General features: G+C 44.3%; 2 protein-coding genes across 2 annotated transcripts in view; both read left to right on the top strand.

Annotated features, from left to right (window-relative positions):
* LOC110529362 (XK-related protein 5) overlaps nt 1-5,256 on the top strand; it is a 21,535-nt gene extending 16,279 nt beyond the window's left edge. Inside the window, exon 7 of the mRNA XM_021611502.3 lies at nt 2,430-5,256. Coding sequence (XP_021467177.2) covers nt 2,430-3,487 — 1,058 coding nt within the window. The 3' untranslated portion in view covers nt 3,488-5,256. The remainder of the gene's footprint in view (nt 1-2,429) is intronic.
* A 372-nt stretch (nt 5,257-5,628) lies between these two features.
* Nucleotides 5,629-22,976, top strand: LOC110529363 (translocating chain-associated membrane protein 2). Its single transcript, XM_036984741.2, has 11 exons — nt 5,629-5,822; nt 7,684-7,747; nt 9,875-9,984; nt 14,387-14,503; nt 14,616-14,674; nt 18,832-18,916; nt 19,301-19,371; nt 19,539-19,643; nt 20,539-20,682; nt 21,819-21,976; nt 22,061-22,976. Exons 1-11 carry the CDS (start codon nt 5,703-5,705, stop codon nt 22,135-22,137), a joined length of 1,110 nt encoding a protein of 369 aa, XP_036840636.2. The 5' UTR covers nt 5,629-5,702; the 3' UTR covers nt 22,138-22,976.
* Nucleotides 22,977-23,724: the final 748 nt, after the last annotated feature.

Below are 23,724 nucleotides of genomic sequence, written 5' to 3'. Positions count from 1 at the left end.
TTCTATGTTTGCAGTTAAATGCAAGGTGTGCTGCTTTGTTGTGAGCCAGATGCAGCTTTCCTCTGCTGCACCTGACCATGTTGCCGGACAGTAATCAAGATGGAACAATATCAGAGCCTAAACAACTAGTACAGTTGATCTTTGTGTCAAACACGCAGAATACATTTTTATAACAGACATACCTCTCCCCATCTTCACAACAGCTTTGTCAATATGACATAACTGACTATCCAATGTTACTCCTAGGAGTTCAGCTTCTTCACCTTGTTCATTGTTCATACGGTAATGCTAAGAACATTAATAACTTCATAATTAAGAACACTGTAACAATATGGAACACTGTAACAATATGGAACACTGTAACAATATGGAACACTGTAACAATATGGAACACTGTAACAATATGGAACACTGTAACAATATGGAACACTGTAACAAAATGGAACACTGTAACAATATGGAACACTGTAACAATATGGTAGGCCGTCATTGTAAATAATAATTTGTTCTTATTGGACTTGCCTAGTTAAAAAAAAAAAAAAAAATATGGAAGATAATGTATTCTACGAGCACCAATATCACTTCCTAAAAACACAACCTTATTGAACAATCCTTAGATAGCTTTTCAGAATTCACCAACAAATGGATCCACATGGAAAACTAAAGGCATAGAAACCATTAATGACTTGGTAACAAAAAATACATTTATTTCCATGCCAGAACAAAAAAGTAATTTTGGGCTGACCAATGTAGATTGTTTCAAATATATGCAACTTAAGTTACACATCACAAAATGTCTATTTGAAATATTTTGGACATCAGAGCAACCTCGAGGGAATCTTATTTGAGTCAGAAAAGCATATTCATATGATAGGTAATGTATACACATTTTTGCAGAGAGCATATCCAGCTGACAATCTCTTAGAAAAAAAGTAGTGAAATAAAAATACTATTGGAACCAAGACTTAAAAAGAACTGAGGTTGGCACAAGATGGAGGGAAAGTTGGAGTATAACTAATGAAATTATAGTTAACACAAAATGTAAGCTTAATCTAGTATAAGCTAATGTGTAGACTGTATTATACAAGAGACAACATTCACACATTCTACAGTACAACTGCACAACTGCATGTCTTAAGTGTAAAACTAATCATGACTCAATAATCCATGCTTTCTGGGAATGCTATGAAGTCCAGAAGTTGTGGGCGGAGCTAGAAAGTTGGTTATCAGAAGAATTACAATGTCAACTTAATTTGAACCCATCTCTCGACATATTTCAACACATGGCATATGGGGGTGTAGTGAGATACCCAATGGGTTGGACGATTCTCTTCTCATCACTCATCTTGGAAATAAATCAATCCATCATCAGTAACACAATGGAAAAATCTAACCAAAATGGTGCAGTTTCAGGCCATGTGGCAGAAAGATGGTGGCACTGGAGATGGGAGTGTCTGCTAGTGGGTCTGGGCAGGTGTGATGTAGTTGATGTTTGTATGTTTATGTTTTGTATGGTTCATAAAAGAGAAAATAAAATCAGACAAAAAAAACTAACGCTAGACAAGGTGGGATCTTTTTGTGTGTCTGAAATGAATTATGTGAGAAATGGTGGAGCCTTTATGCCTTTATGTGCAAATATTGTTACTGTTTTCTAACCATCGTATGGACTTAAACTTGGGAGTCACTAAATGATATGGTGTGGGGTCCTCCCACTACGACTCAGGAATGTATACAGTTTATTTGGCTTTTTTTTAAATGCAGATTTTAGAATGTTCACATAAATCTGTCGCAAATTGGATAGCAACCTAACTACTGTGCGGTAACCATAACAACAGACACTCCGACAGGGTCAAAGTTCTGCGAAAAGGAAAACGGAAGCAACTGTCTTCAGACAATCCGTCAGAGTATAAATTAAATGTTATTTTGACCAGTGAGGTTCAAAAACTTGATTTTTCATATATATTTCCAAACTATGAGGTTGGAATAATACTGTCCTTTTAGTGTAAGAGTTGTTTGAATAGACTTGTTTTGGTGGGATGAAGTTTTGGCCTGCCATTATGACATCACCAGACAGTAAATGAGTTAACAGACCAATAAGAAAGAGTTCCAAACCTCTCTGCCAATAACAGTTTTCAGTTTTCCCCTCCCAACTCAGACCACTCCCAGACAGTCCTAGCAAAATTCTTTATTTTTGAGCATTTTAATTGAAAACAATCGCATTAATTTACTTATTTGTTACCAAGAAATAATTTGATATTGAGATAAAAATGGCTGCATAGGACCTTTTTAAAGCACCATGTCAAGCTTCAGACACAACCAACTTTTACTGTGTCCCATAGGGAACTTTCAATCCCATCACTTAATTTAAACACCCTGTACTATACTGCGTGTTTCTAAGTCTCCCCCTCTCTTTTCTCTCCCTACTCCAGGCACCACCTCTCTGGTCCTGTACTACCGCTTCCTCCACCCCAAGTCCACCGAGATCACCCAGGGCAAGGGTCAGCGCCTGGGCCACCACAACCACCACATGGGCTCCACCTGTCTAGAGGGCCTGGAGCAGGGTGAGACTTCCTACTCCCTGGGGGGTGGGGGTGGTGTCAAGAGCCTCCCCCAGGCTGCCCCCTCCTCCCTGCATAACCACGGCAGCTTCTCCCTCTCAGGCGTGGCCGGCTCCCTACTGGAGCATCCTGGGAGTTGCGGTCCCAGGCTGGGTAATTCGTGCCCCTGCCGCCACCACCACTGGCTCCTGATTCGCTTGGCACTAAAAACCGGTGACTTAGGGAAGATTAACTGCGCCTATGGTTCTGGCAGTGTGGCGGCCGTTTTGGAAGTGGACGAGTCCTATTGTAACTCTGAGGCCAAGAGTACGGGCGGTGGCGGGACGACCACAGCAGGCGGCGGCAGCTGCGACGGGGTCTCCGGGGTTTCCGGGACCTCAGTGTCTGAATCACAGGGAATGAATGGGGGCTTGGTACCCCTCTCGGACTGCAAGGAGGAGTTCCAGAGCGCTAGCGACGAGCCCACGTCAGCAGAGACGCCCAGCGAGGGCGAGGAGGAGAGTAAGGACAGCCTGGAGGACATGGAGAGCCCGCTGGAGTCTCCGGTGTCTGACTCCTTCAAGCGTAGCTCGTCCGAGGGCAAATTGTTGTTTGGGAAAAGCCCCGAGCCCTATTTCTGCCCTAACACCACCCTGTCCAGCACCACACTGTACTTCAGTGCCGACCCCCAGTCCCCCAGCAGCACCAGCAACCCCCACCTGGACCGGGTCAGCCCCCCCATGGGCATGGCAGGCCTTAGCTTCATCCCCAGCAACCCCGCCCATAGGGACATGACGGGCCTGCAGATGGGTCGGATGGGTCCGTGCTACACCTCAACACCCAAACTGGACTCTGGGGCGCAGGGGGACTCACCGCCCAGCATTCCCCATCTGAGTGGTCCCAGGAGGCAGCTGATACTGTCACGCCGAGACCAGGATGATGGATTTTAGTAACAAGGGAGAGATAAAAAGACAGATGGGAGAGAGAGACTGATTATGCTTCCTCTCTATTGCCTTTCCAATCTCAACGCTCAAAACCAGCTCCATTAGAGGCACACATATCTTATGTAATATACATTTCCTATAGATGTGCACCGTTACCAACTCTTGCTGATCATTCCAAGTACCAAGTACTTTCTCTTGAGGAGAGGCCGATACCGGCGAGTACCGATTCAAGTATTTATTTTTCATAACATGAACTTTAACCCAGTTCAATCAATGCTACCTCCTAATCAACCAAACATAATGCAGTAAACAAATAATGACATATTAAAACACAAAAATGCTTTAAAAAAATAATCATTTCAATACAATAACAGATATAGAAAAGTTATTCTACGAAAACTAGTAGGGCTGGGAATTGCCAGGGACCTCACGATACGATATTATCACCATACTTGGGTGCCGATATGCATTGTATTGTAATTTTTACGCTTCTATATGAATTGCGATTCGATGTTCCTAACATATTGCTCACTATATGTCTGCTGCAGAGGGACCAGAGAAAGGAATGAGAAAACGAGTTTTAATCAGTCATGGACATAAGTGCCGAAAATAAATTCTCACCATTTATAAAGGAGAACACGCTATAGAAGGAAAAACACCGGAGTATTGGCACAGGTACAGTTGACTAGCGCAAAATTTATATCGCAATATCGTAAAAACAAAAATCCCGATGTGTAACCGTATCGATTATTTTTTTTTTTTTCTCCCATCACTACTAGACAGGAGACACGACCCCGGCTAAAGTGAAGATGCCCACCACAATATGTCAGCTACATATCTGAACTTTGTATCTGCTAGCATTTACAGATACCCTGTTCAAGTAGTAGCATATCGGCCCGATACCAAGTACCATTGATAGTATCCGTGCACTTCTAATTTCCTTGTGTGTTTTTGTTATTCTTTTGAAATGATGCTCGCTCCCCCCTGTCCCCCAAAATGAACATATGATCAGGGGGGTATTCACTAGGAACCAAACAAAACCAACCGGAAGCAAACGGTCTTAACAGGGAGTGACTAAGCTGAACTTGTCCAATAACAAACAGTTTTCAGTGCAAAAACGTTTTGCCACCTTTTGCTATGGTGTGGAGTAATGACTACACCACAGGTGAACATATACATTAATTTGCTGACACTGCTTTAGGACAGACCGGCTCCAATGTCGTCTCGACGAAACTGTTTGACGCTGAAATTTGACAGGTGTCTCGCTTTTATAGAACACCATTTGCCTTTTGCGAAGTTGTTCATATTAACAAACATTTATTGCTAAGAGCTAATTAATATTTTTAAGGCACATTGTTGTCAAATATGTTTTAAAAAAAATTCTTTGTCTCAAAGACATGTTGAACATGTTAACTTGCTAAATGTAGTTTTTCGGTTGAGATGCTATATAATATGTTTTTGTACTGTCTCGGGCCCATGGTTAAGTTTCCACACCTCAATTGTGACTAAGGGATATATCCAAGACATTTTTTGCTGTGCTAACTTTTCCATCTCTCTTATAAGGGATCATTGTAATGTTGACTAAATGTTCTATAAAGGACCCAGGATGAGATCCATAGACGACGCATACAGAACACTAAAATGATGCTGGTTTTCATAGTTTTCTCCCTCTCAGGTGTTTGCCTATTCAGCATTTTGTTCCATAGGTCAAGGCCACTGGTGGCTTGATAACAAAGAAGCAATAAAGGTTATATTGGGTGGACATAATGCAAAAAGTAGTTTAATTATTTGGTCTTTCGTTGAATTCTGTGTACAAATTAATGTATGCATTATTATTTTATATCTACATTAAAAGCAAATAAGTTATGTTATGCTTGTAGGTATTACATGGTAATGCATAGGTAATATGGGGTAATTTGTGTCTTTATTTGTCCTTTTGAAAAGAGGGTGATTTGTAAACAAGCTCGCTCAGTTATTAATGCTAACTAGTTTTACATACAAATCATTTCGAACATTGTTGTAAATAAGAAAATGCTTTGAAAGTTCTATAAACGTTGTGTACCATTCTGGAATTCTGAAGGAATTTCACTTCGCCTTGCCTTTAATGAGGCATTTCAAAATCCTCCCCTTTTAAGAATGTGCACATGCGCAGAGTGGGGAAACAGTTAACTTCTGAACTTCGCAGGCAGAACATTTTGGGGGAAAAAGTAATTCTGTTGAAATGGCATTCCGGAGGAGAAACAAGAGTTATCCCTTCTTCAGCCAGGAATTCTTAATACAAAATCATGCCGATATCGTCTTTAGTTTGGTCATTTTTATTCTCATTGGATTGATGTTTGAGGTGAGATGAATTCTGATTTCAATTTTTTTGACGAATACATTGTTGCAGTTTTTGTTACAATACAACAGTTGTCTACCTAGGGTTACAAAGTAACAGTTTAGCAGAATTTGTTTATCGTTTGTGTTCAAGTTGAAGCGAAAGACAGGACATCTTTACAGCATCATTTCCTTCATCTCAACATCAGTCTGTAGGCTATTTCATCTACGTTTTTGTCAGCTAAAACGGGACTAATTCCATTTCAAATGTAAACATTTTTCTGCATATGATTAACCCATTTTAAAGTGTTGTCACTTTGTAAAAACAATTCAAAACTGACAATGTGGTACCTTTTGCATTGATGTTCAACTAATGAACTCGTTCGGTGTGTTTGCCATCAACGAAAAGGTCATTTAAGGCACATCTAATGACATTACATGTTTTATACCATCCCGGTGCCAAAGCTTTTCGACTCGGGTAACGTTAGTCCGCTGTTAACTGCCACGTCTCCATCTTTGAGCGATGCTATTTTGCAATGAAAGAGTAGACTGGCTCACTTTCCTATGCTCTTGATACCAATTGTGTTCCATTATCTATTTGCGCCCTAGCTGTCATTTTAATTAAAGGACAAATGTAGGCCTAAAATTGTACCCCTTTGACTTCGTGATTAGATACTTGAATGGTTCGACCAGAAACGGTCGTCATTGAATGATGAATTGGCACAGAAATACTTGCCGTAGTCTAATCCGTTAAAATAACAGTATGGTTTGTTTGGCAAAGTAATTTTCATTCCTGCGATTGATTGTTTTTTAGCCTAGGCTCTTTAGGAGTCAATCCGGAATTTAATTTCCCTTCAGCGAGCTATTGCCTCTATGTGTTCCTATAGACTATGGGGAGGGGGGGGGGGGGGGGGGGGTTTCCCTGAGTTAAACCAACACGTTTCAGAAAAAGAGTGAAATCCAATGTGTGAACATTTCACTCTCCATAGCCACGTAAACGAGATCCTCTCTCATGAACTCGGTGGGCATTAGTTTTGACAATGCACCAGTTGGCAACTTGTTAGTGCACTCCAGTCTAGAGTTTAGTCTACTGTGAAGTAGCATCAGCCCTTCGTCAATGCAAGCCGTGTCATGCCGAGCCTACATGTTTTTTTCTTTCTCTTTCTACAGCACAGTCATACCTCGGCATTCCAATAGTGTGTGATTGCAGCCTTGAATTCAGGGCATTCCTGCATCTGCAGTAACCCCCCCCCCCACCCCCCCCAAGCATCCCATTGGTTCCTGCATGAATGCCATCTTGTGAGAATTTTGATATTCTGGATTTCCCCTGATTTGTGTACTGGAGTCCTAGCTAGCACACAGTGTCCTTCACTCCAGCCTGCCGAACACCTGCCCTTGCAGTCCTTAACAGAACTGTGGGAAAGCAGTGCCTGACAGGCGGGGGGGCAAACGACACTGTCTACTGTTGTTGTCCTAGCTAGCTAGCCACCGGTGTCGCCCCCCCCACCTTCTTCTGTGTGCATCCTACGCCACCTACTGTACCACCCCCCCGACCCTCCTGTGTACCGGATTCCTATCTTATAAAGAGGGGTTCCTCCAGATGCAGGAACACCCAGAATTGCAGGCCACATTTACATCCTTCTCCGGGTTAATTTTCAAAGCACAATGTCAAATTACGCCCAAAAGTGGGAGGTGTTTGAGAAAGTAGCCATTTTTTGAAGCAGTTTGAGGATAGAGACACACACACACACACATCCATTACCAGACTGTCTGTACTTGATTGCTTTATAGAGGAGGTCATGCATAGGCACGTCACTTGGCAGTGTCAAGAGGGTAGTCAGACAGGATAGATATAACCTAAATGTGATTATGGTTCTCTTTTCTAGGCAACAGCAAAGACTGCCATATTGTTTATTCAACCTCAGTACAACATCAGCACACCGTCACCAGGTTTGTGCCACAACCCCAATGCTGCACTACATCCACAACCCCCATGCTGCACTACATCCACAACCCCCATGCTGCACTACATCCACAACCCCCATGCTGCACTACATCCACAACCCCCATGCTGCACTACATCCACAACCCCCATGCTGCACTACATCCACAACCCCCATGCTGCACTACATCCACAACCCCCATGCTGCACTACATCCACAACCCCCATGCTGCACAACATCCACAACCCCCATGCTGCACTACATCCACAACCCCCATGCTGCACTACATCCACAACCCCCATGCTGCACTACATCCACAACCCCCATGCTGCACTACATCCACAACCCCCATGCTGCACTACATCCACAACCCCCATGCTGCACTACATCCACAACCCCCATGCTGCACTACATCCACAACCCCCATGCTGCACTACATCCACAACCCCCATGCTGCACTACATCCACAACCCCCATGCTGCACTACATCCACAACCCCCATGCTGCACTACATCCACAACCCCCATGCTGCACTACATCCACAACCCCCATGCTGCACTACATCCACAACCCCCATGCTGCACTACATCCACAACCCCCATGCTGCACTACATCCACAACCCCCATGCTGCACTACATCCACAACCCCCATGCTGCACTACATCCACAACCCCCATGCTGCACTACATCCACAACCCCCATGCTGCACTACATCCACAACCCCCATGCTGCACTACATCCACAACCCCCATGCTGCACTACATCCACAACCCCCATGCTGCACTACATCCACAACCCCCATGCTGCACTACATCCACAACCCCCATGCTGCACTACATCCACAACCCCCATGCTGCACTACATCCACAACCCCTATGCTGCACTACATCCACAACCCCTATGCTGCACTACATCCACAACCCCTATGCTGCACTACATCCACAACCCCCATGCTGCACTACATCCACAACCCCCATGCTGCACTACATCCACATCAGCTATGCGTCCCAAATGGCACCCTATTCCCAATATAGTGCACTTCTTTTGACCAGGGCTAATAGGGCTCTCGTCAAAAGTAGTGCTCTATGTAGGGAATATGGTGCCATTTAGGATGAAGACATACTATGGACTAAAAGGATCTAGACCTACTGTATATTTGCTCAGTGGCATTGCATCACTCTGGCTGCATTTACACAGGCAGCTTCATTCTGACCAATTAGTGGAAAAAACATTCAGAATTGGGCTGCCTGTGTAAACCCTTTGTTAGAGTAGGCCTATCTGCTATTTCTATCAGACCAGGGTCAAATACTTTCAGATACTTGAGCTGCACTTGGTTTAGTTTGCCTAGTACAATGGAACCAATGGAATAGAAAGTGAAAACGGCAAGCTAAATCAAGTGCACTGCACTTCAAACCCTTTCAAGTACTGATGAAGGCGTAACTGCCAAAACATGTAAGCCTGCCCGGCTGAAAAAAATACATTAAAAAAATGGTGAAATGAGGTGACGTCTTTTAGTCCTTTTTAAAAAAAAAAAAAACTTTGGAGTTTCCCAATGATTCTTGAACTTGGGATTTAATTGTAAGTCCTTGTCATATATGGACGAGCACCCCGCTATTAAAGCGAGAGTGCATCTGTTACCCACTCCACAATGTGAATTTGATCTAGGCCTGATTTGTATTCTAGTTTTCTTCCTTTTGAGTCTGAAAGAGCAGCAGATGATAAGTTGCTCTGAGAATACCTGTTGTCATCAAAGCATTCCTAGCTGTAGCCTACGTTTGTGTGTATGACCAGTGTCTCTTGTTATTCATTATGCCTCCCTGTTCTCCATTGTTTGTCCTCCCGTCTGTCTTCCCTTCCGTCTGCCCTCCTGTCCGTCTGTCCACCCTCCTGTCCGCCTGTCCACCCTCCTGTCCGCCTGTCTGTCCGTCCGTTCTCCTGTCTGCCCTCCTGTCTGTCTTCCTGTCCATCTGCCTGTCTGTCCTATCTATCGGTCATCCTGTCTTGTCTGTCCATTCTTCTGTCCTCCTGTCGGTCTTCCTGTCTGTCGGTCTTCCTGTCTGTCGGTCTTCCTGTCTGGCGGTCTTCCTGTCTGGCGGCCTTTCTGTCTGTCTGGTCTTTCTGTCCGTCTGTCCAGAGGGAGAGGTGACGTTGTACCAGTACGGCTGGCAAGACTGCACCACCATCCTCTTCTATTTCTTCATCACCATCATCCTCCACGCCGTGGTGCAGGAGTACGTCCTGGATGTAAGTATTACCAAGACCCACTGTATTTTGGGTATTAGTGTTTTTGTATCCCCTAGATTATTTTTTCTAAGTAGGGTGCAAAGGTTCCCAAAGAAACAGCCAAGGCACTCTGGAATCTTAACTGGCTGTCAATTGAAACCAATATATGCTAAACTATTACAGGCTGGAGTCAATGGGGCTAGGCGGGGTGGCCTGACTTATTGATACAATGGTAGGGAAACACAAGTGGTCAAATGGAGATTCAGGTCTGAGTAGAAGAGCACCCTTTTAAGCACAGATGTAGGATCAGTCAATCATTACATGAACCATTTGAAGTGGACATGCGAAACTGACCTTAGATCAGCGTCAATGGGCCTACTCCATACAGACTCCTCAGGAGGTCACAAGGTCAAATTGAGTTATCCTTCTGTCTGCTCTCCTAGATAACTTGCAGGACACAGGAATGTAGCCTGTGCTCGTATCCACAAAGTATTTCAGAGTAGGAGTGCTGATCTAGAATCTATACCATTATATTGTGATGTGTGATGTGGAGGTAAACCCAGGCCCTGCATGTCCCCAGGCACCCTCATTTGTTGACTTCTGTGATCGAAAAAGCCTTGGTTTCATGCATGTCAACATCAGAAGCCTCCTCCCTAAGTTTGTCTTACTCACTGCTCTAGCACACTCTGCTAACCCTGATGTCCTTGCCGTGTCTGAATCCTGGCTCAGGAAGGCCACCAAAAATTCTGAGATTTCCATACCCAACTATAACATCTTCCGTCAAGATAGAACTGCCAAAGGAGGAGGAGTTGCAGTCTACTGCAGAGATAGCCTGCAAAGTAATGTCATACTTTCCAGGTCCATACCCAAACAGTTCGAACTACTAATTTTGAAAATTACTCTCTCCAGAAATAAGTCTCTCACTGTTGCCGCCTGCTACCGACCCCCCTCAGCTCCCAGCTGTGCCCTGGACACCATTTGTGAATTGATCGCCCCCCATCTAGCTTCAGAGTTTGTTCTGTTAGGTGACCTAAACTGGGATATGCTTAACACCCCGGCAGTCCTACAATCTAAGCTAGATGCCCTCAATCTCACTCAAATCATCAAGGAACCCACCAGGTACAACCCTAACTCTGTAAACAAGGGCACCCTCATTGACGTCATCCTGACCAACTGGCCCTCCAAATACACCTCCGCTGTCTTCAACCAGGATCTCAGCGATCACTGCCTCATTGCCTGTATCCGCTATGGAGCCGCAGTCAAACGACCACCCCTCATCACTGTCAAACGCTCCCTAAAACACTTCTGTGAGCAGGCCTTTCTAATCGACCTGGCCCGGGTATCCTGGAAGGACATTGACCTCATCCCGTCAGTTGAGGATGCCTGGTCTTTCTTTAAAAGTAACTTCCTCACCATTTTAGATAAGCATGCTCCGTTCAAAAAATGCAGAACTAAGAACAGATATAGCCCCTGGTTCACTCCAGACCTGACTGCCCTCGACCAGCACAAAAACATCCTGTGGCGGACTGCACTAACATCGAACAGTCCCCGCGATATGCAACTGTTCAGGGAAGTCAGGAACCAATACACACAGTCAGTCAGGAAAGCTAAAGCCAACTTCTTCAGGCAGAAGTTTGCATCCTGTAGCTCCAACTCCAAAAAGTTCTGGGACACTGTGAAGTCCATGGAGAACAAGAGCACCTCCTCCCAGCTGCCCACTGCACTGAGGCTAGGTAACACGGTCACCACCGATAAATCCATGATTATCGAAAACTTCAACAAGCATTTCTCAACGGCTGGCCATGCCTTCCGCCTGGCTACTCCAACCTCGTCCAACAGCTCCCCCCCCCCCGCAGCTACTCGCCCAAGCCTCTCCAGGTTCTCCTTTACCCAAATCCAGATAGCAGATGTTCTGAAAGAGCTGCAAAACCTGGACCCGTACAAATCAGCTGGGCTTGACAATCTGGACCCTCTATTCCTGAAACTATCCGCCGCCATTGTCGCAACCCCTATTACCAGCCTGTTCAACCTCTCTTTCATATCGTCTGAGATCCCCAAGGATTGGAAAGCTGCCGCAGTCATCCCCCTCTTCAAAGGGGGCGACACCCTGGACCCAAACTGTTACAGACCAATATCCATCCTGCCCTGCCTATCTAAGGTCTTCGAAAGCCAAGTCAACAAACAGATCACTGACCATCTTGAATCCCACCGTACCTTCTCCGCTGTGCAATCTGGTTTCCGAGCCGGTCACGGGTGTACCTCAGCCACGCTCAAGGTACTAAACGATATCATAACCGCCATCGATAAAAGACAGTACTGTGCAGCCGTCTTCATAGACCTTGCCAAGGCTTTCGACTCTGTCAATCACCGTATTCTTATCGGCAGACTCAGTAGCCTCGGTTTTTCGGATGACTGCCTTGCCTGGTTCACCAATTACTTTGCAGACAGAGTTCAGTGTGTCAAATCGGAGGGCATGCTGTCCGGTCCTCTGGCAGTCTCTATGGGGGTGCCACAGGGTTCAATTCTCGGGCCGACTCTTTTCTCTGTATATATCAATGATGTTTCTCATGCTGCGGGCGATTCCCTGATCCACCTCTACGCAGACGACACCATTCTATATACTTCCGGCCCGTCCTTGGACACTGTGCTATCTAACCTCCAAACGAGCTTCAATGCCATACAGCACTCCTTCCGTGGCCTCCAACTGCTCTTAAACGCTAGTAAAACCAAATGCATGCTTTTCAACCGTTCGCTGCCTGCACCCGCACGCCTGACCAGCATCACCACCCTGGATGGTTCCGACCTTGAATATGTGGACAGCTATAAGTACCTAGGTGTCTGGCTAGACTCTAAACTCTCCTTCCAGACCCATATCAAACATCTCCAATCGAAAATCAAATCAAGAGTCGGCTTTCTATTCCGCAACAAAGCCTCCTTCACTCACGCCGCCAAACTTACCCTAGTAAAACTGACTATCCTACCGATCCTCGACTTCGGCGATGTCATCTACAAAATTGCTTCCAACACTCTACTCAGCAAACTGGATGCAGTTTATCACAGTGCCATCCGTTTTGTCACTAAAGCACCTTATACCACCCACCACTGCGACTTGTATGCTCTAGTCGGCTGGCCCTCGCTACATATTCGTCGCCAGACCCACTGGCTCCAGGTCATCTACAAGTCCATGCTAGGTAAAGCTCCGCCTTATCTCAGTTCACTGGTTACGATGGCAACACCCATCCGTAGCACGCGCTCCAGCAGGTGTATCTCACTGATCATCCCTAAAGCCTACACCTCATTTGGCCGCCTTTCGTTCCAGTTCTCTGCTGCCTGTGATTGGAACGAATTGCAAAAATCGCTGAAGTTGGAGACTTTTATCTCCCTCACCAACTTCAAACATCTGCTATCTGAGCAGCTAACCGATCGCTGCAGCTGTACATAGTCTATTGGTAAATAGCCCACCCATTTTCACCTACCTCATCCCCATACTGTTTTTATTTATTTATTTTTCTGCTCTTTTGCACACCAATATCTCTATCTCTACCTTTACATAACCATCTGATCATTTATCACTCCAGTGTTAATCTGCATAATTGTAATTATTTGCCTACCTTCTCATGCCTTTTGCACACAATGTATATATAGACTCCCCTTTTTTCTACTGTGTTATTGACTTGTTAATTGTTTACTCCATGTGTAACTCTGTGTTGTCTGTTCACACTGCTATGCCTTATCTTGGCCAGGTCGCAGTTGCAAATGAGAACTTGTTCTCAACTAGCCTACCTGGTTAAATAAAGGTGAAATAAAAAAATAAAAAAATAAAATATTCTTTATTCATTATGGCAAAAATTCTAAAAGGCTAAACTGATCCTAGATCAGCACTCCTACTCTAAGATGCTTTGTGGATACGGGCCCTGATCCCAAATCTGTTTGGGCTATCTTCCTAAATCCTAAGTTTAGCATGACCGTGACCATAAGAGTTGGCAAGACAGCACAAACAGATCTGGGACCCAGGTAACAGGAATGAGATCTCAAAAAAAGGTAACGGGATAGTTATTATTTTCCTCTCTAGCTCCATAATCAAGTGTGTTTTACGATGGCTTAACGCTTGAACAGCATGTCTCTGCTCAGAGGGGTGTACTACAAAGCAGGATATGGAGTTAGCCAGCAAACTTGTCAACATTTTCTGATATAACTCTGATTTATTTAACAAATGAAAAGACATCTAGGTTCAGCTTTTTTTTTATGAACCATAAAATCAGTAGTTATTTCTGTTATCAAAGTTAGCTGGCCAACCCATTGATCCTGCTTTGTAGTACACCCGTCAGAAGGGCTTCAGAGTGGCTAAAAATAGCCATCTTGTTTGTAGGTAATTTTATTGTTGTACACTTCATTTTGTATCATAATGACTTGTTGTTGTTAGAAAGTGAATAGGCGCCTCCATCTCTCAAAAAGCAAGAACACCAAGTTCAGTGAGTCAGGCCAGCTGTGTGTGTTTCACCTGGTGTCCAGCGTGTGGAGTTTCTACATACTTATAACAGTAAGAAACGCACGAATGCACACAAACACATACGCAGCCACACACACATCAATGTGTAGTGTTAGGTCAAAACTTCATGAACAATTCCACTGTCTCCCTTTTCCCTTTGCAGGAAGGATACGTGTTTCACCCAAGCACCCTTTGGGAGAACTACCCACATGTCCACCTCCGGTATGATGACTCAGCACTAAACAGGGTCTGCATCTGAAATGGAATAGCAGACTAATCTTAACCAGACCTGTAGGGGTAGTTCCAGTGATATGTATGTATATATATATATATATATATATATATATATATATATATATATATATATATATATATATATATATATATATACATACATACAGTATTTAGTCAGCCACCAATTGTGCAAGTTCTCCCACTTAAAAAATATGAGGCCTGTAATTTTCATCATAGGTACACTTCAACTATGACAGACAAAATGAGAAAAAAAATCCAGAAAATCACATTGTAGGATTTTTAATGAATTTATTTGCCAATTATGGTGGAAAATAAGTAGTTGGTCAATAACAAAAGTTTATCTCAATACTTTGTTATATACCCTTTGTTGGAAATGACAGAGGTCAAACGTTTTCTGTAAGTCAAGGTTTTCACACATTGTTGCTGGCATTTTGGCCCATTCCTCCATGCAGATCTCCTCTAGAGCAGTGATGTTTTGGGGCTGTTCTTACGAAGCCACTCCTTCGTTGCCCGGGCGTTTGGGATCATTGTCATGCTGAAAGACCCAGCCATGTTTCATCTTCAATGTCCTTGCTGATGGAAGGAGGTTTTCACTCAAAATCTCACGATACATGGCCCCATTCATTCTTTCCTTTACACTTTGCAGAAAAACAGCCCCAAAGCATGATGTTTCCACCCCCATGCTTCACAGTAGGTATGGTGTTCTTTGGATGCAACTCAGCATTCTTTGTCCTCCAAACACAGAGTTGAGTTTTTACCAAAAAGTTATATTTTGGCTTCATCCAAATGCTCTCTAGCAAACTTCAGACGGGCCTGGACATGTACTGGCTTAAGCAGGGGGACACGTCTGGCACTGCAGGATTTGAGTCCCTGGCGGCGTAGTGTGTTACTGATGGTAGGCTTTGTTACTTTGGTCCCAGCTCTCTGGAGGTCATTCACTAGGTGTGGTTCTGGGATTTTTGCTCACCGTTCTTGTGATCATTTTGACCCCACGGGGTGAGATCTTGCGTGGAGCCCCAGATCGAGAGAGATTATCAGTGGTCTTGTATGTCTTCCATTTCCTAATAATTGCTCCCACAGTTGATTTCTTCAAACCAAGCTGCTTACCTATTGCAGATTCAGTCTTCCCAGCCTGGTGCAGGTCTACAATTTTGTTTCTGGTGTCCTTTGACAGCTCTTTGGTCTTGGCCATAGTGGAGTTTGGAGTGTGACTGTTTGATGTTGTGGACAGGTGTCTTTTATACTGATAAGTTCAAACAGGTGCCATTAATACAGGTAACGAGTGGAGGACAGAGGAGCCTCTTAAAGAAGAAGTTACAGGTCTGTGAGAGCCAGAAATCTTGCTTGTTTGTAGGTGACCAAATACTTATTTTCCACCATAATTTGCAAATAAATTCATTAAAAATCCTACAATGTGATTTTTGGGGGATTTTTTTTCTAATTTTGTCTGTCATAGTTGAAGTGTACTTATGATGAAAATTACAGGCCTCATCTTTTTAAGTGGGAGAACTTGCACAATTGGTGGCTGACTAAATACTTTTTTGCCCCACTGTACGTACATGCATGCATACATACATTACATACATACATGCATACAAAGTATGCAGACAAAGTATTTGTTTATCAAAGTATTTGTTTATTTATCAAAGTATTCAGACCCCTTGACTTATCCACATTTTGTTTCATTACACACGTATTCAAAAATGGATTAAATAAAAAATCCTCATCAATCTACACACAATACCCCATAATGACAAAGGGCTAACAGGTTTAGATTTTTTAGCAAATTTATTAACAATAAAAAAACTGGTCCCTTATGTACATAACTATTCCAACCCTTTGCTATGAGACTTGAAATTGAGCTCAGGTGCATCCTGTTTCCATTGATCATCCTTGAGATGTTTCTACAACTTGATTGAAATTACCTGTGGTAAATTCAATTGATTTGACATGATTTGGAAAGGCACACACCTGTTTACATAAGGACCCACAGGTGACGGTGCATGTGAGAGCAATAACCAAGCCATGAGGTCGAAGGAATTGTCCATAGTGCTCCGAGACAGGATTGTGTCGAGGCACAGATCTGAGGAAGGACACAAACATTTCTCCAGTATTGAAGGTCCCCAAGAACAGTGGCCTCCATCATTCTTAAATGGAAGAAGTTTGGAACCACCAAGACTCTTCCCGGAGCTGGCCGCCCAGCAAAACTGAGCAATTGGGGCAGAAGGGCCTTTGTCAGGGAGGTGACCAAGAACCCGTTGGTCACTCTGACAGAGCTCCAGAGTTCCTCTGTGGAGATGGAAGAACCTTCCAGAATGTCAACCATCTTTGCAGCACTCCACCAATCAGGCCTTTATGGTAGAGTGGCCAGATGGAAGCCACACCTCAGTAAAAATCACGACAGCCTGCTTGGAGTTTGCCAAAAGGCACCTAAAGAATCTTAGACCATGAGAAACAAGATTCTCTGCTCTGCTGAAATCAAGATTTAAATATTTGGCAAGAATGCAAAGCCTCACATCAAATCAAATGTATTTATATAGCCCTTCGTACATCAGCTGATATCTCAAAGTGCTGTACAGAACATCTGGAGGAAACCTGGAGGCACCCCTACAGTGAAGCATGGTGGTGGCAGCATGCTGTGGGGATGTTTTAGTCAGGATCGAGGGAATGGATCAAAGTATAGAGAGATCCTTGATGAAAACCTGCTCAGGATATCAGACAGGATTGAAGGTGAACCTTCAAACAGGATAATGATGCTAAGCACACAGCCAAGACAGCGCAGAAGTGGCTTCAGGACAAGTCTCTGAATGTCCTTGAGTGGCCTAGCCAGAGGCCGACTTGAACTTGATCGAACATCTCTGGAAAGATCTGAAAATAGCTGTGTATCAATGCTCTCCATCCAACATGACAAGAGCTTGAGAGGATCTTCAGAAAATAATGGGAGAAACTCACTACAAGCTTGGCACACCTGTATTTGGTGTCATACCCAAGAAGACTCCAGGTGCTTCAATAAAGTACTGAGTAAAGGGTCTGAATACTTATGTAAATGTGATATTTCAGTTTAATTTAATACATTTGCACAAATGTCTAAACCTGTTTTTGCTTTGGCATTATGGGGTATTGTGTGCGGATTGATGGGGGGGGGGGGGACTATTTTATTTATTTTAGAATAAGTCTAATGTAAGAAAGTCAAGGGGTCTGAATATTTTCCTCATGCACTCTATATATATATATATATATATATATATATATATATATATATATATATATATATATATATATACACACACAATAGATGACTGATAGGGGGCGCTGTGTTTTTTTATTTAACCAGGTAGGCCAGTAGAGAACAAGTTTTCATTTACAACTGCGACCTGGCCAAGATAAAGCAAAGCAGTGCGACAAAAACAACGGAGTTACACATGGAATAAACAAACGTACAGTCAATAACACAATAGAAACATCTATGTACAGTGTGTTCAAATGTAGTAAGATTAGGGAGGTAAGACAATAAATAGGCCGTAGTGGTGAAATAATTACAATTTAGCATTTAACTCTGGAGTGAATAGATGCAGAAGATGTGCAAGTAGAGAAACTGGGGTGCAAAAGAGCAAAACAAAAAAAACTATATGGGGATGAGGTAGTTGGGTGTGCTATTTAATGATGGGCTGTGATGAAGCCACCTTGCTTCCATCTTGGAACTCCTCCATTTTAATTGTTTTGGAATATAGAGAAATGCATTAATGTCCACATTGGATTTTGCCACATGTATTATATTAGACACCTTAATGCATACTTTAAATTATATTATGTCAGCTAAACAAGTTAAAGATTAAAACGAATAAAAACATTTACCTTAAAGTATAATTTTGAGATTACTAATGTTACTGTCGCCACTACAACATACTTAAATACATGTAATTTTGTTCTTGAAACATTTAATTGAAATAGTGTAGAATTCCATTCATTTCCATGGAAGACTGATCCTACTGGGGATTGCCGGTGGCTTCAAAGCCTCTCAATGACAAATGCATAGCATCAGCAATCCAGGGTTTCAATAAATCACTCGGTAGTTCCCCTGCTGTGTACTGTATCCTTGAACAACCGCTCTCTCTCTGTTGCAGGTTTCAGGTGAAGTTCTTTTACCTCACTCAGCTGGCCTACTGGCTTCACGCCCTACCTGAGCTCTACTTCCAGAAAGTACGCAAGGTCAGTGCTGAGGCTGTGGGAAACAGAGGGCTGATATCTCGTGTGTGTGTGTGTGTGTGCTGTGCGAAAACAATTAGCTGAAAGGAAATCTTCATTAAATCAGCCCATAGACTAAGGAATTCTGTCAGATTATATTCAACGTAAAAATTGTTTACCCCTAATGACAATCACATGTTACTTTCCTGACATTGAAAGCTGCAATTCATCTCATTGTCCATAGACTCCTTTACTTTCAAGGTGTAAAACAATATGGAAATGTGCTATTCGGGTGAACTATTCCCTATATTAGTTTGCACCCACATGCCGTCTTTCTGAGTGGTTCCATTCCTGTTGACAGACAACCATAAGTTCTTGGTGTGACTGCTCATTGTTGTTGTTCCTCAGGAGGAGATCCCTCGCCAGCTGCAGTACATCTGTCTCTACCTGCTGCACATCTCTGCAGCATACCTGCTCAAGTAAGCACCTAATAGAAGCACTACTAAAATCACCTATATAAACATAGATAAGTACCTAATATTAGCACAAATACATATGAAAGTGCATGAGCACATATACACAAGCATATCTAAGCACCCATATAATCCTAATACTCCCCTCCATGTCCCTCCCTCCTCTCCCACAGTTTGAGTCCTGTGGGCCTGGTACTCCTCTGCCTGCAGTACCTGTCTGAGCTGGGCTTCCACATCGCCAGAATATTCTACTTCACTGATGAGAGCCACCAAAAGATGTGAGTTCCTATTTCCAACTCTGTGGCTTTGTGGTTAGTGTCTGGCCTCCGATTGGAAGGTTGGAAGGTCCCCGGTTGAGTCATACAAAAGACTCTTAAACTGGGACCTGATCCTGCTCATCTTGGAACTCATTATTAAGGAGATAGCTTGGGGGTAAAGGCCCTGTGATCGACTGTCCAGCTGTACTTGTACATCAAGCTGCCTAACGCTACAGAATCAGGAGACGGGCTCCTGCCCAATGGGCCATTCTGGCTCGGACAAGGCTTGCTTACCTTTGTCATAACCTTCTTACTTTACAACAACATATCATATAGAAGTGCTGTTCATATTATAATGTGACGTGAACAGCACTTCATTAAAAGTAAACTCTGTAATATGACATCACCAGACATATTGGGGCGACTTCCTGAAAAACAACCTGCCAAGACTCCCACTATTGGCTCATTGCAGGGTAGCCTAGTGGTTAGAGTGTTGGACTAGTAACCGGAAGGTTGCGAGTTCAAACCCCCGAGCTGACAAGGTACAAATCTGTCGTTCTGCCCCTGAACAGGCAGTTAACCCACTGTTCCCAGGCCGTCATTGAAAATAAGAATTTGTTCTTAACTGACTTGCCTGGTTAAATAAAGGTAAAATAAAAAAAAATAAAAAATAAAAAATATATATATATATATATATATATATATATATATATATATATATATATATATATATATATATATATATATATATATATATATATATATATATATATATATATATATAAAAAATGTGTGTATATATATATGCTGGAAGTCTCCCTGCTGCTTATGATGATGTCTTATTGCTGACTACCTTTAATGGCACTGCCTTGTGATCATAATCCACTTCTTCTGTTATTTACTGATGTGTGTCCAGGTTTGACCTGTGGGCCGTGAACTTTGTGTTCACGCGGATGGTGACCCTCACACTTGTGTTCCTGGCTGTGGGTTTTGGGTTGGCCCGTGCCGAAAACCAGGGGCTGGACTGGGACATGGGGAACTTCAACACCGTGCTGATACGGTAAGGCTTTTTAGTAGCTTCTATGTCTATTGTACACATGACAGACACCAGTATTTCTACGTGCTGATACGGTAAGGGTTTTTAGTAGCTTCTATGTCTATTGTACACATGACAGACACCAGTATTTCTACGTGCTGATACGGTAAGGGTTTTTAGTAGCTTCTATGTCTATTGTACACATGACAGACACCAGTATTTCTACGTGCCTCCTTCTCCCCTCCCTTCTCGCCCCTCCTTTCTCCCTCCTCCTTTCTCCCTCCTCCTTTCTCCCTCCTCCTTTCTCCCTCCTCCTTTCTCCCTCCTCCTTTCTCCCGCCTCCTTTCTCCCGCCTCCTTTCTCCCGCCTCCTTTTCCCTCCTCCTTTCTCCCGCCTCCTTCTCTCGCCTCCTCCTCCCTCCTCCTTCTCCCCTCCCTTCTCCTTCTCCCCCCCTCCCTTCTCCTTCTTTCCCCCTCTCCCTTCTCCTTCTTTCCCCCTCCCTTCTCCTTCTTTCCCCCTCCCTTCTCCTTCTTTCCCCCTCCCTTCTCCTTCTTTCCCCCTCCCTTCTCCTTCTTTCCCCCCTCCCTCCCCTCCTCCTTCTCCCCTCCTCCCCTCCCTTCTTTCCTCCCTCCCTCCTCCCCTCCCTTCTTTCCTCCCTCCCTTCTCCCTCCTCCTTCTTTCCTCCCTCCCTTCTCCCTCCTCCTTCTCCCCTCCCTCCCCCCTCCCTCCTTCTCCCCTCCTCCCTCCCTCCCTCCCTCCCTCCCTCCCTCCCTCCCTCCCTCCCTCCCTCCCTCCCTCCCTCCCTCCCTCCCTCCCTCCCTCCCTCCCCCCTCCCTTCTCCCCTCCCTCCCCCTCCCTTCTCCCCTCCCTTCTCCTTCTCCCCTCCCTCCCTTCTCCCCCTCCTCCTTCTCCCCTCCCTCCCCCCCTCCCTTCTCCCCCCTCCCCCCTCCTTCCCTCCTCCTTCTCCCTCCTCCCTTCCCTTCCCTCCTCCTTTCTCCCCCCCTCCCTTCTTCCCTCCCTCCCTTCTTTCCTCCCCCCTCCTTCTCCCTTTCCTTCCTTCTCCCCTCCCTCCTTCCCCCTCCCCCTTCTCCCTCCCTTCTCCCCCCTCCCTTCTTGCCTTTCTCCCCTCCTCCCTCCCCCTCTCTCAAACCTCTCTATAGGATGCCTGTGTTGTTGCTGGTGAGTCTGACCCAGTCCTGGCTCCTGTGGAAGTTTATCCGTTTCCAGCTGAAGCGGTGGCGAGAGTTCAGACATGAACAGGTCGCTAGGAAGAGGGTCGCCGCCAAGCAAACCCCCCGACCGCTGAAGAGAGACTCCAGTGAGTGGACACGCGCTTTAATAGTACGAGTTGAAGACCTATTACAGCAAGTGTATTTGTTAATGTGTAAATGCCCTCCTCCAGTTGGCCACCATGAAAACGGCGCAATCAAAGCTGAGAACGGAGCCTCTCCTCGACCCAAGAAGATCAAGGCCCCCTAATGGCTCCACCTGTAATGGCTGCCTGAACAGTGACCCTGACTATATGGCTTATCAATCAGAGGAACAAGAAACTGGTCTCACACCATTCATCCTCTTCCTGTTTTACGTATTTTCTGGAGGTGATGTGGGGGCTGCGTAGGTCGCCATGGCCACAACAAGGCTTATAAAATGCAATTCCAAAACCAAACCCCCCTCGAGCCCTGAACAGACATTTACTATCATATCAGTATTTTTTTATACAACTGTCTGCTATGGACACTCGGGTTCTGATCTCCATGTATACTGAACGATGTATGTTATTTGTGGCACACTGTATACGTAATATTGAATGTGTTGGTGCCTGTTCCTTGTGCGTTAAGAACTGTACTGGTCTGGGGTTTGTCCAGATGCAGCTGTTTTTCAGCTCTGCTGTTGAATGAGTCACTTTTAGCATGGGTCGTATTCATTAGGCACCAAACGGAAGAAAAGTGACAAACGTGGACGGACTGGACTTGCCCAAGAAGAAACACTCATTTTCGGTTTCCTCTGCAAAATGTTTTGTGCCCTAATAAACACGACCCTGGTTACTTGGTGCCGGAAGAATGTTGCTGGTTCTACAGTGGTCCTAAAGGGATATCAGAGCGTGATGGGCGGGACCAAGGTGAGATTGGACCAATTATGGGGCTCTGGTTACTCCTTGGCCCCTCCCTCTGGGCCATGGTCAGTGTGGCTCGGACCGTGCTGTGGTCACTTTACACAAACATCCTGATGACCACCATGTATGTGGGATAATACTGCATGCTATTCCATTGTTTTTAGTTTTCTATTTTTACTTTATTAAATAATACATGGTTCTCAAATGCTGAGGTTTGAACGGTTATTTTTGTCTATTGCATCATTACCACGATGGAAATCGGTTTTGTATGTGTTAAAACGTACGGAGTGTTTCCAAGTCATTTTACTCTAATGACCATAGCCACAATGTAGGAAGTATTGCAGGCCCAAAGGGGCTGTGTCTGAATGTTACTAGCTGTCAATTCCCTACTTCCTCCCTTCTTGATTCCTGTCATAGCTCATTGGAGAGAGGGACCTTGGATGCTCCCTTCCACTGCACTTTGACTTGAATTGAGGACGCATGGATTTGGGTCTTTGTAGTCTTACATGCCAGCCAGCCTCTTTCCCTATAGGCTGTACGTAGGCCCTGGCTCACAAATCTATGTCTGTAGAGTGAGGCAGATTGATGTACACCCCCTGGACAGGTGGCACAAAAAAGGACAAATTGCAATTGGCTCAGAACAGGTCAGCAATGCTGGTCCTTGCATGTACACAGAGAGTTGATATTAATGTAAATCTCTCCATGCACCGAGCTGTCTGTCTAAAGAACTGGCACACAGCTCAGACACCCATGCATACTCCACAAGAAATGCCAAAAGAAGTCTCTTCACAGTCCCCAATTCCCGACTAGACTATAGACGGCGCACGGTACTACATGGAACTCTATTCCACATCTAACTGATGCAAGCATTAACATTTGATTTAAAAAAACACCTTATGGAACATCAGGGACTGAAGCAACAGAAACATAGGCACACACACAATAACATACGA

The sequence above is a fragment of the Oncorhynchus mykiss genome, chromosome 8 (genome assembly GCF_057628025.1).
Source record: "Oncorhynchus mykiss isolate SJ-2025 chromosome 8, ASM5762802v1, whole genome shotgun sequence".
In the NCBI taxonomy this organism is placed as follows: Eukaryota; Metazoa; Chordata; class Actinopteri; order Salmoniformes; family Salmonidae; genus Oncorhynchus; species Oncorhynchus mykiss.
The sequence above is the reverse complement of the archived record's forward strand: the minus strand, read 5'-3'. Positions and strand labels throughout refer to the sequence as shown.

Excerpts from the sequence above, each read along its gene's own strand:
- LOC110529363 (XM_036984741.2), top strand. The coding sequence starts at position 5,703 with ATGGCATTCCGGAGGAGAAACAAGAGTTATCCCTTCTTCAGCCAGGAA. Across the intron at positions 5,823-7,683 it reads TCATTGGATTGATGTTTGAG|GCAACAGCAAAGACTGCCAT; the intron begins GTGAGATGAATT and ends TCTCTTTTCTAG. Across the intron at positions 9,985-14,386 it reads TGCAGGAGTACGTCCTGGAT|AAAGTGAATAGGCGCCTCCA; the intron begins GTAAGTATTACC and ends TGTTGTTGTTAG.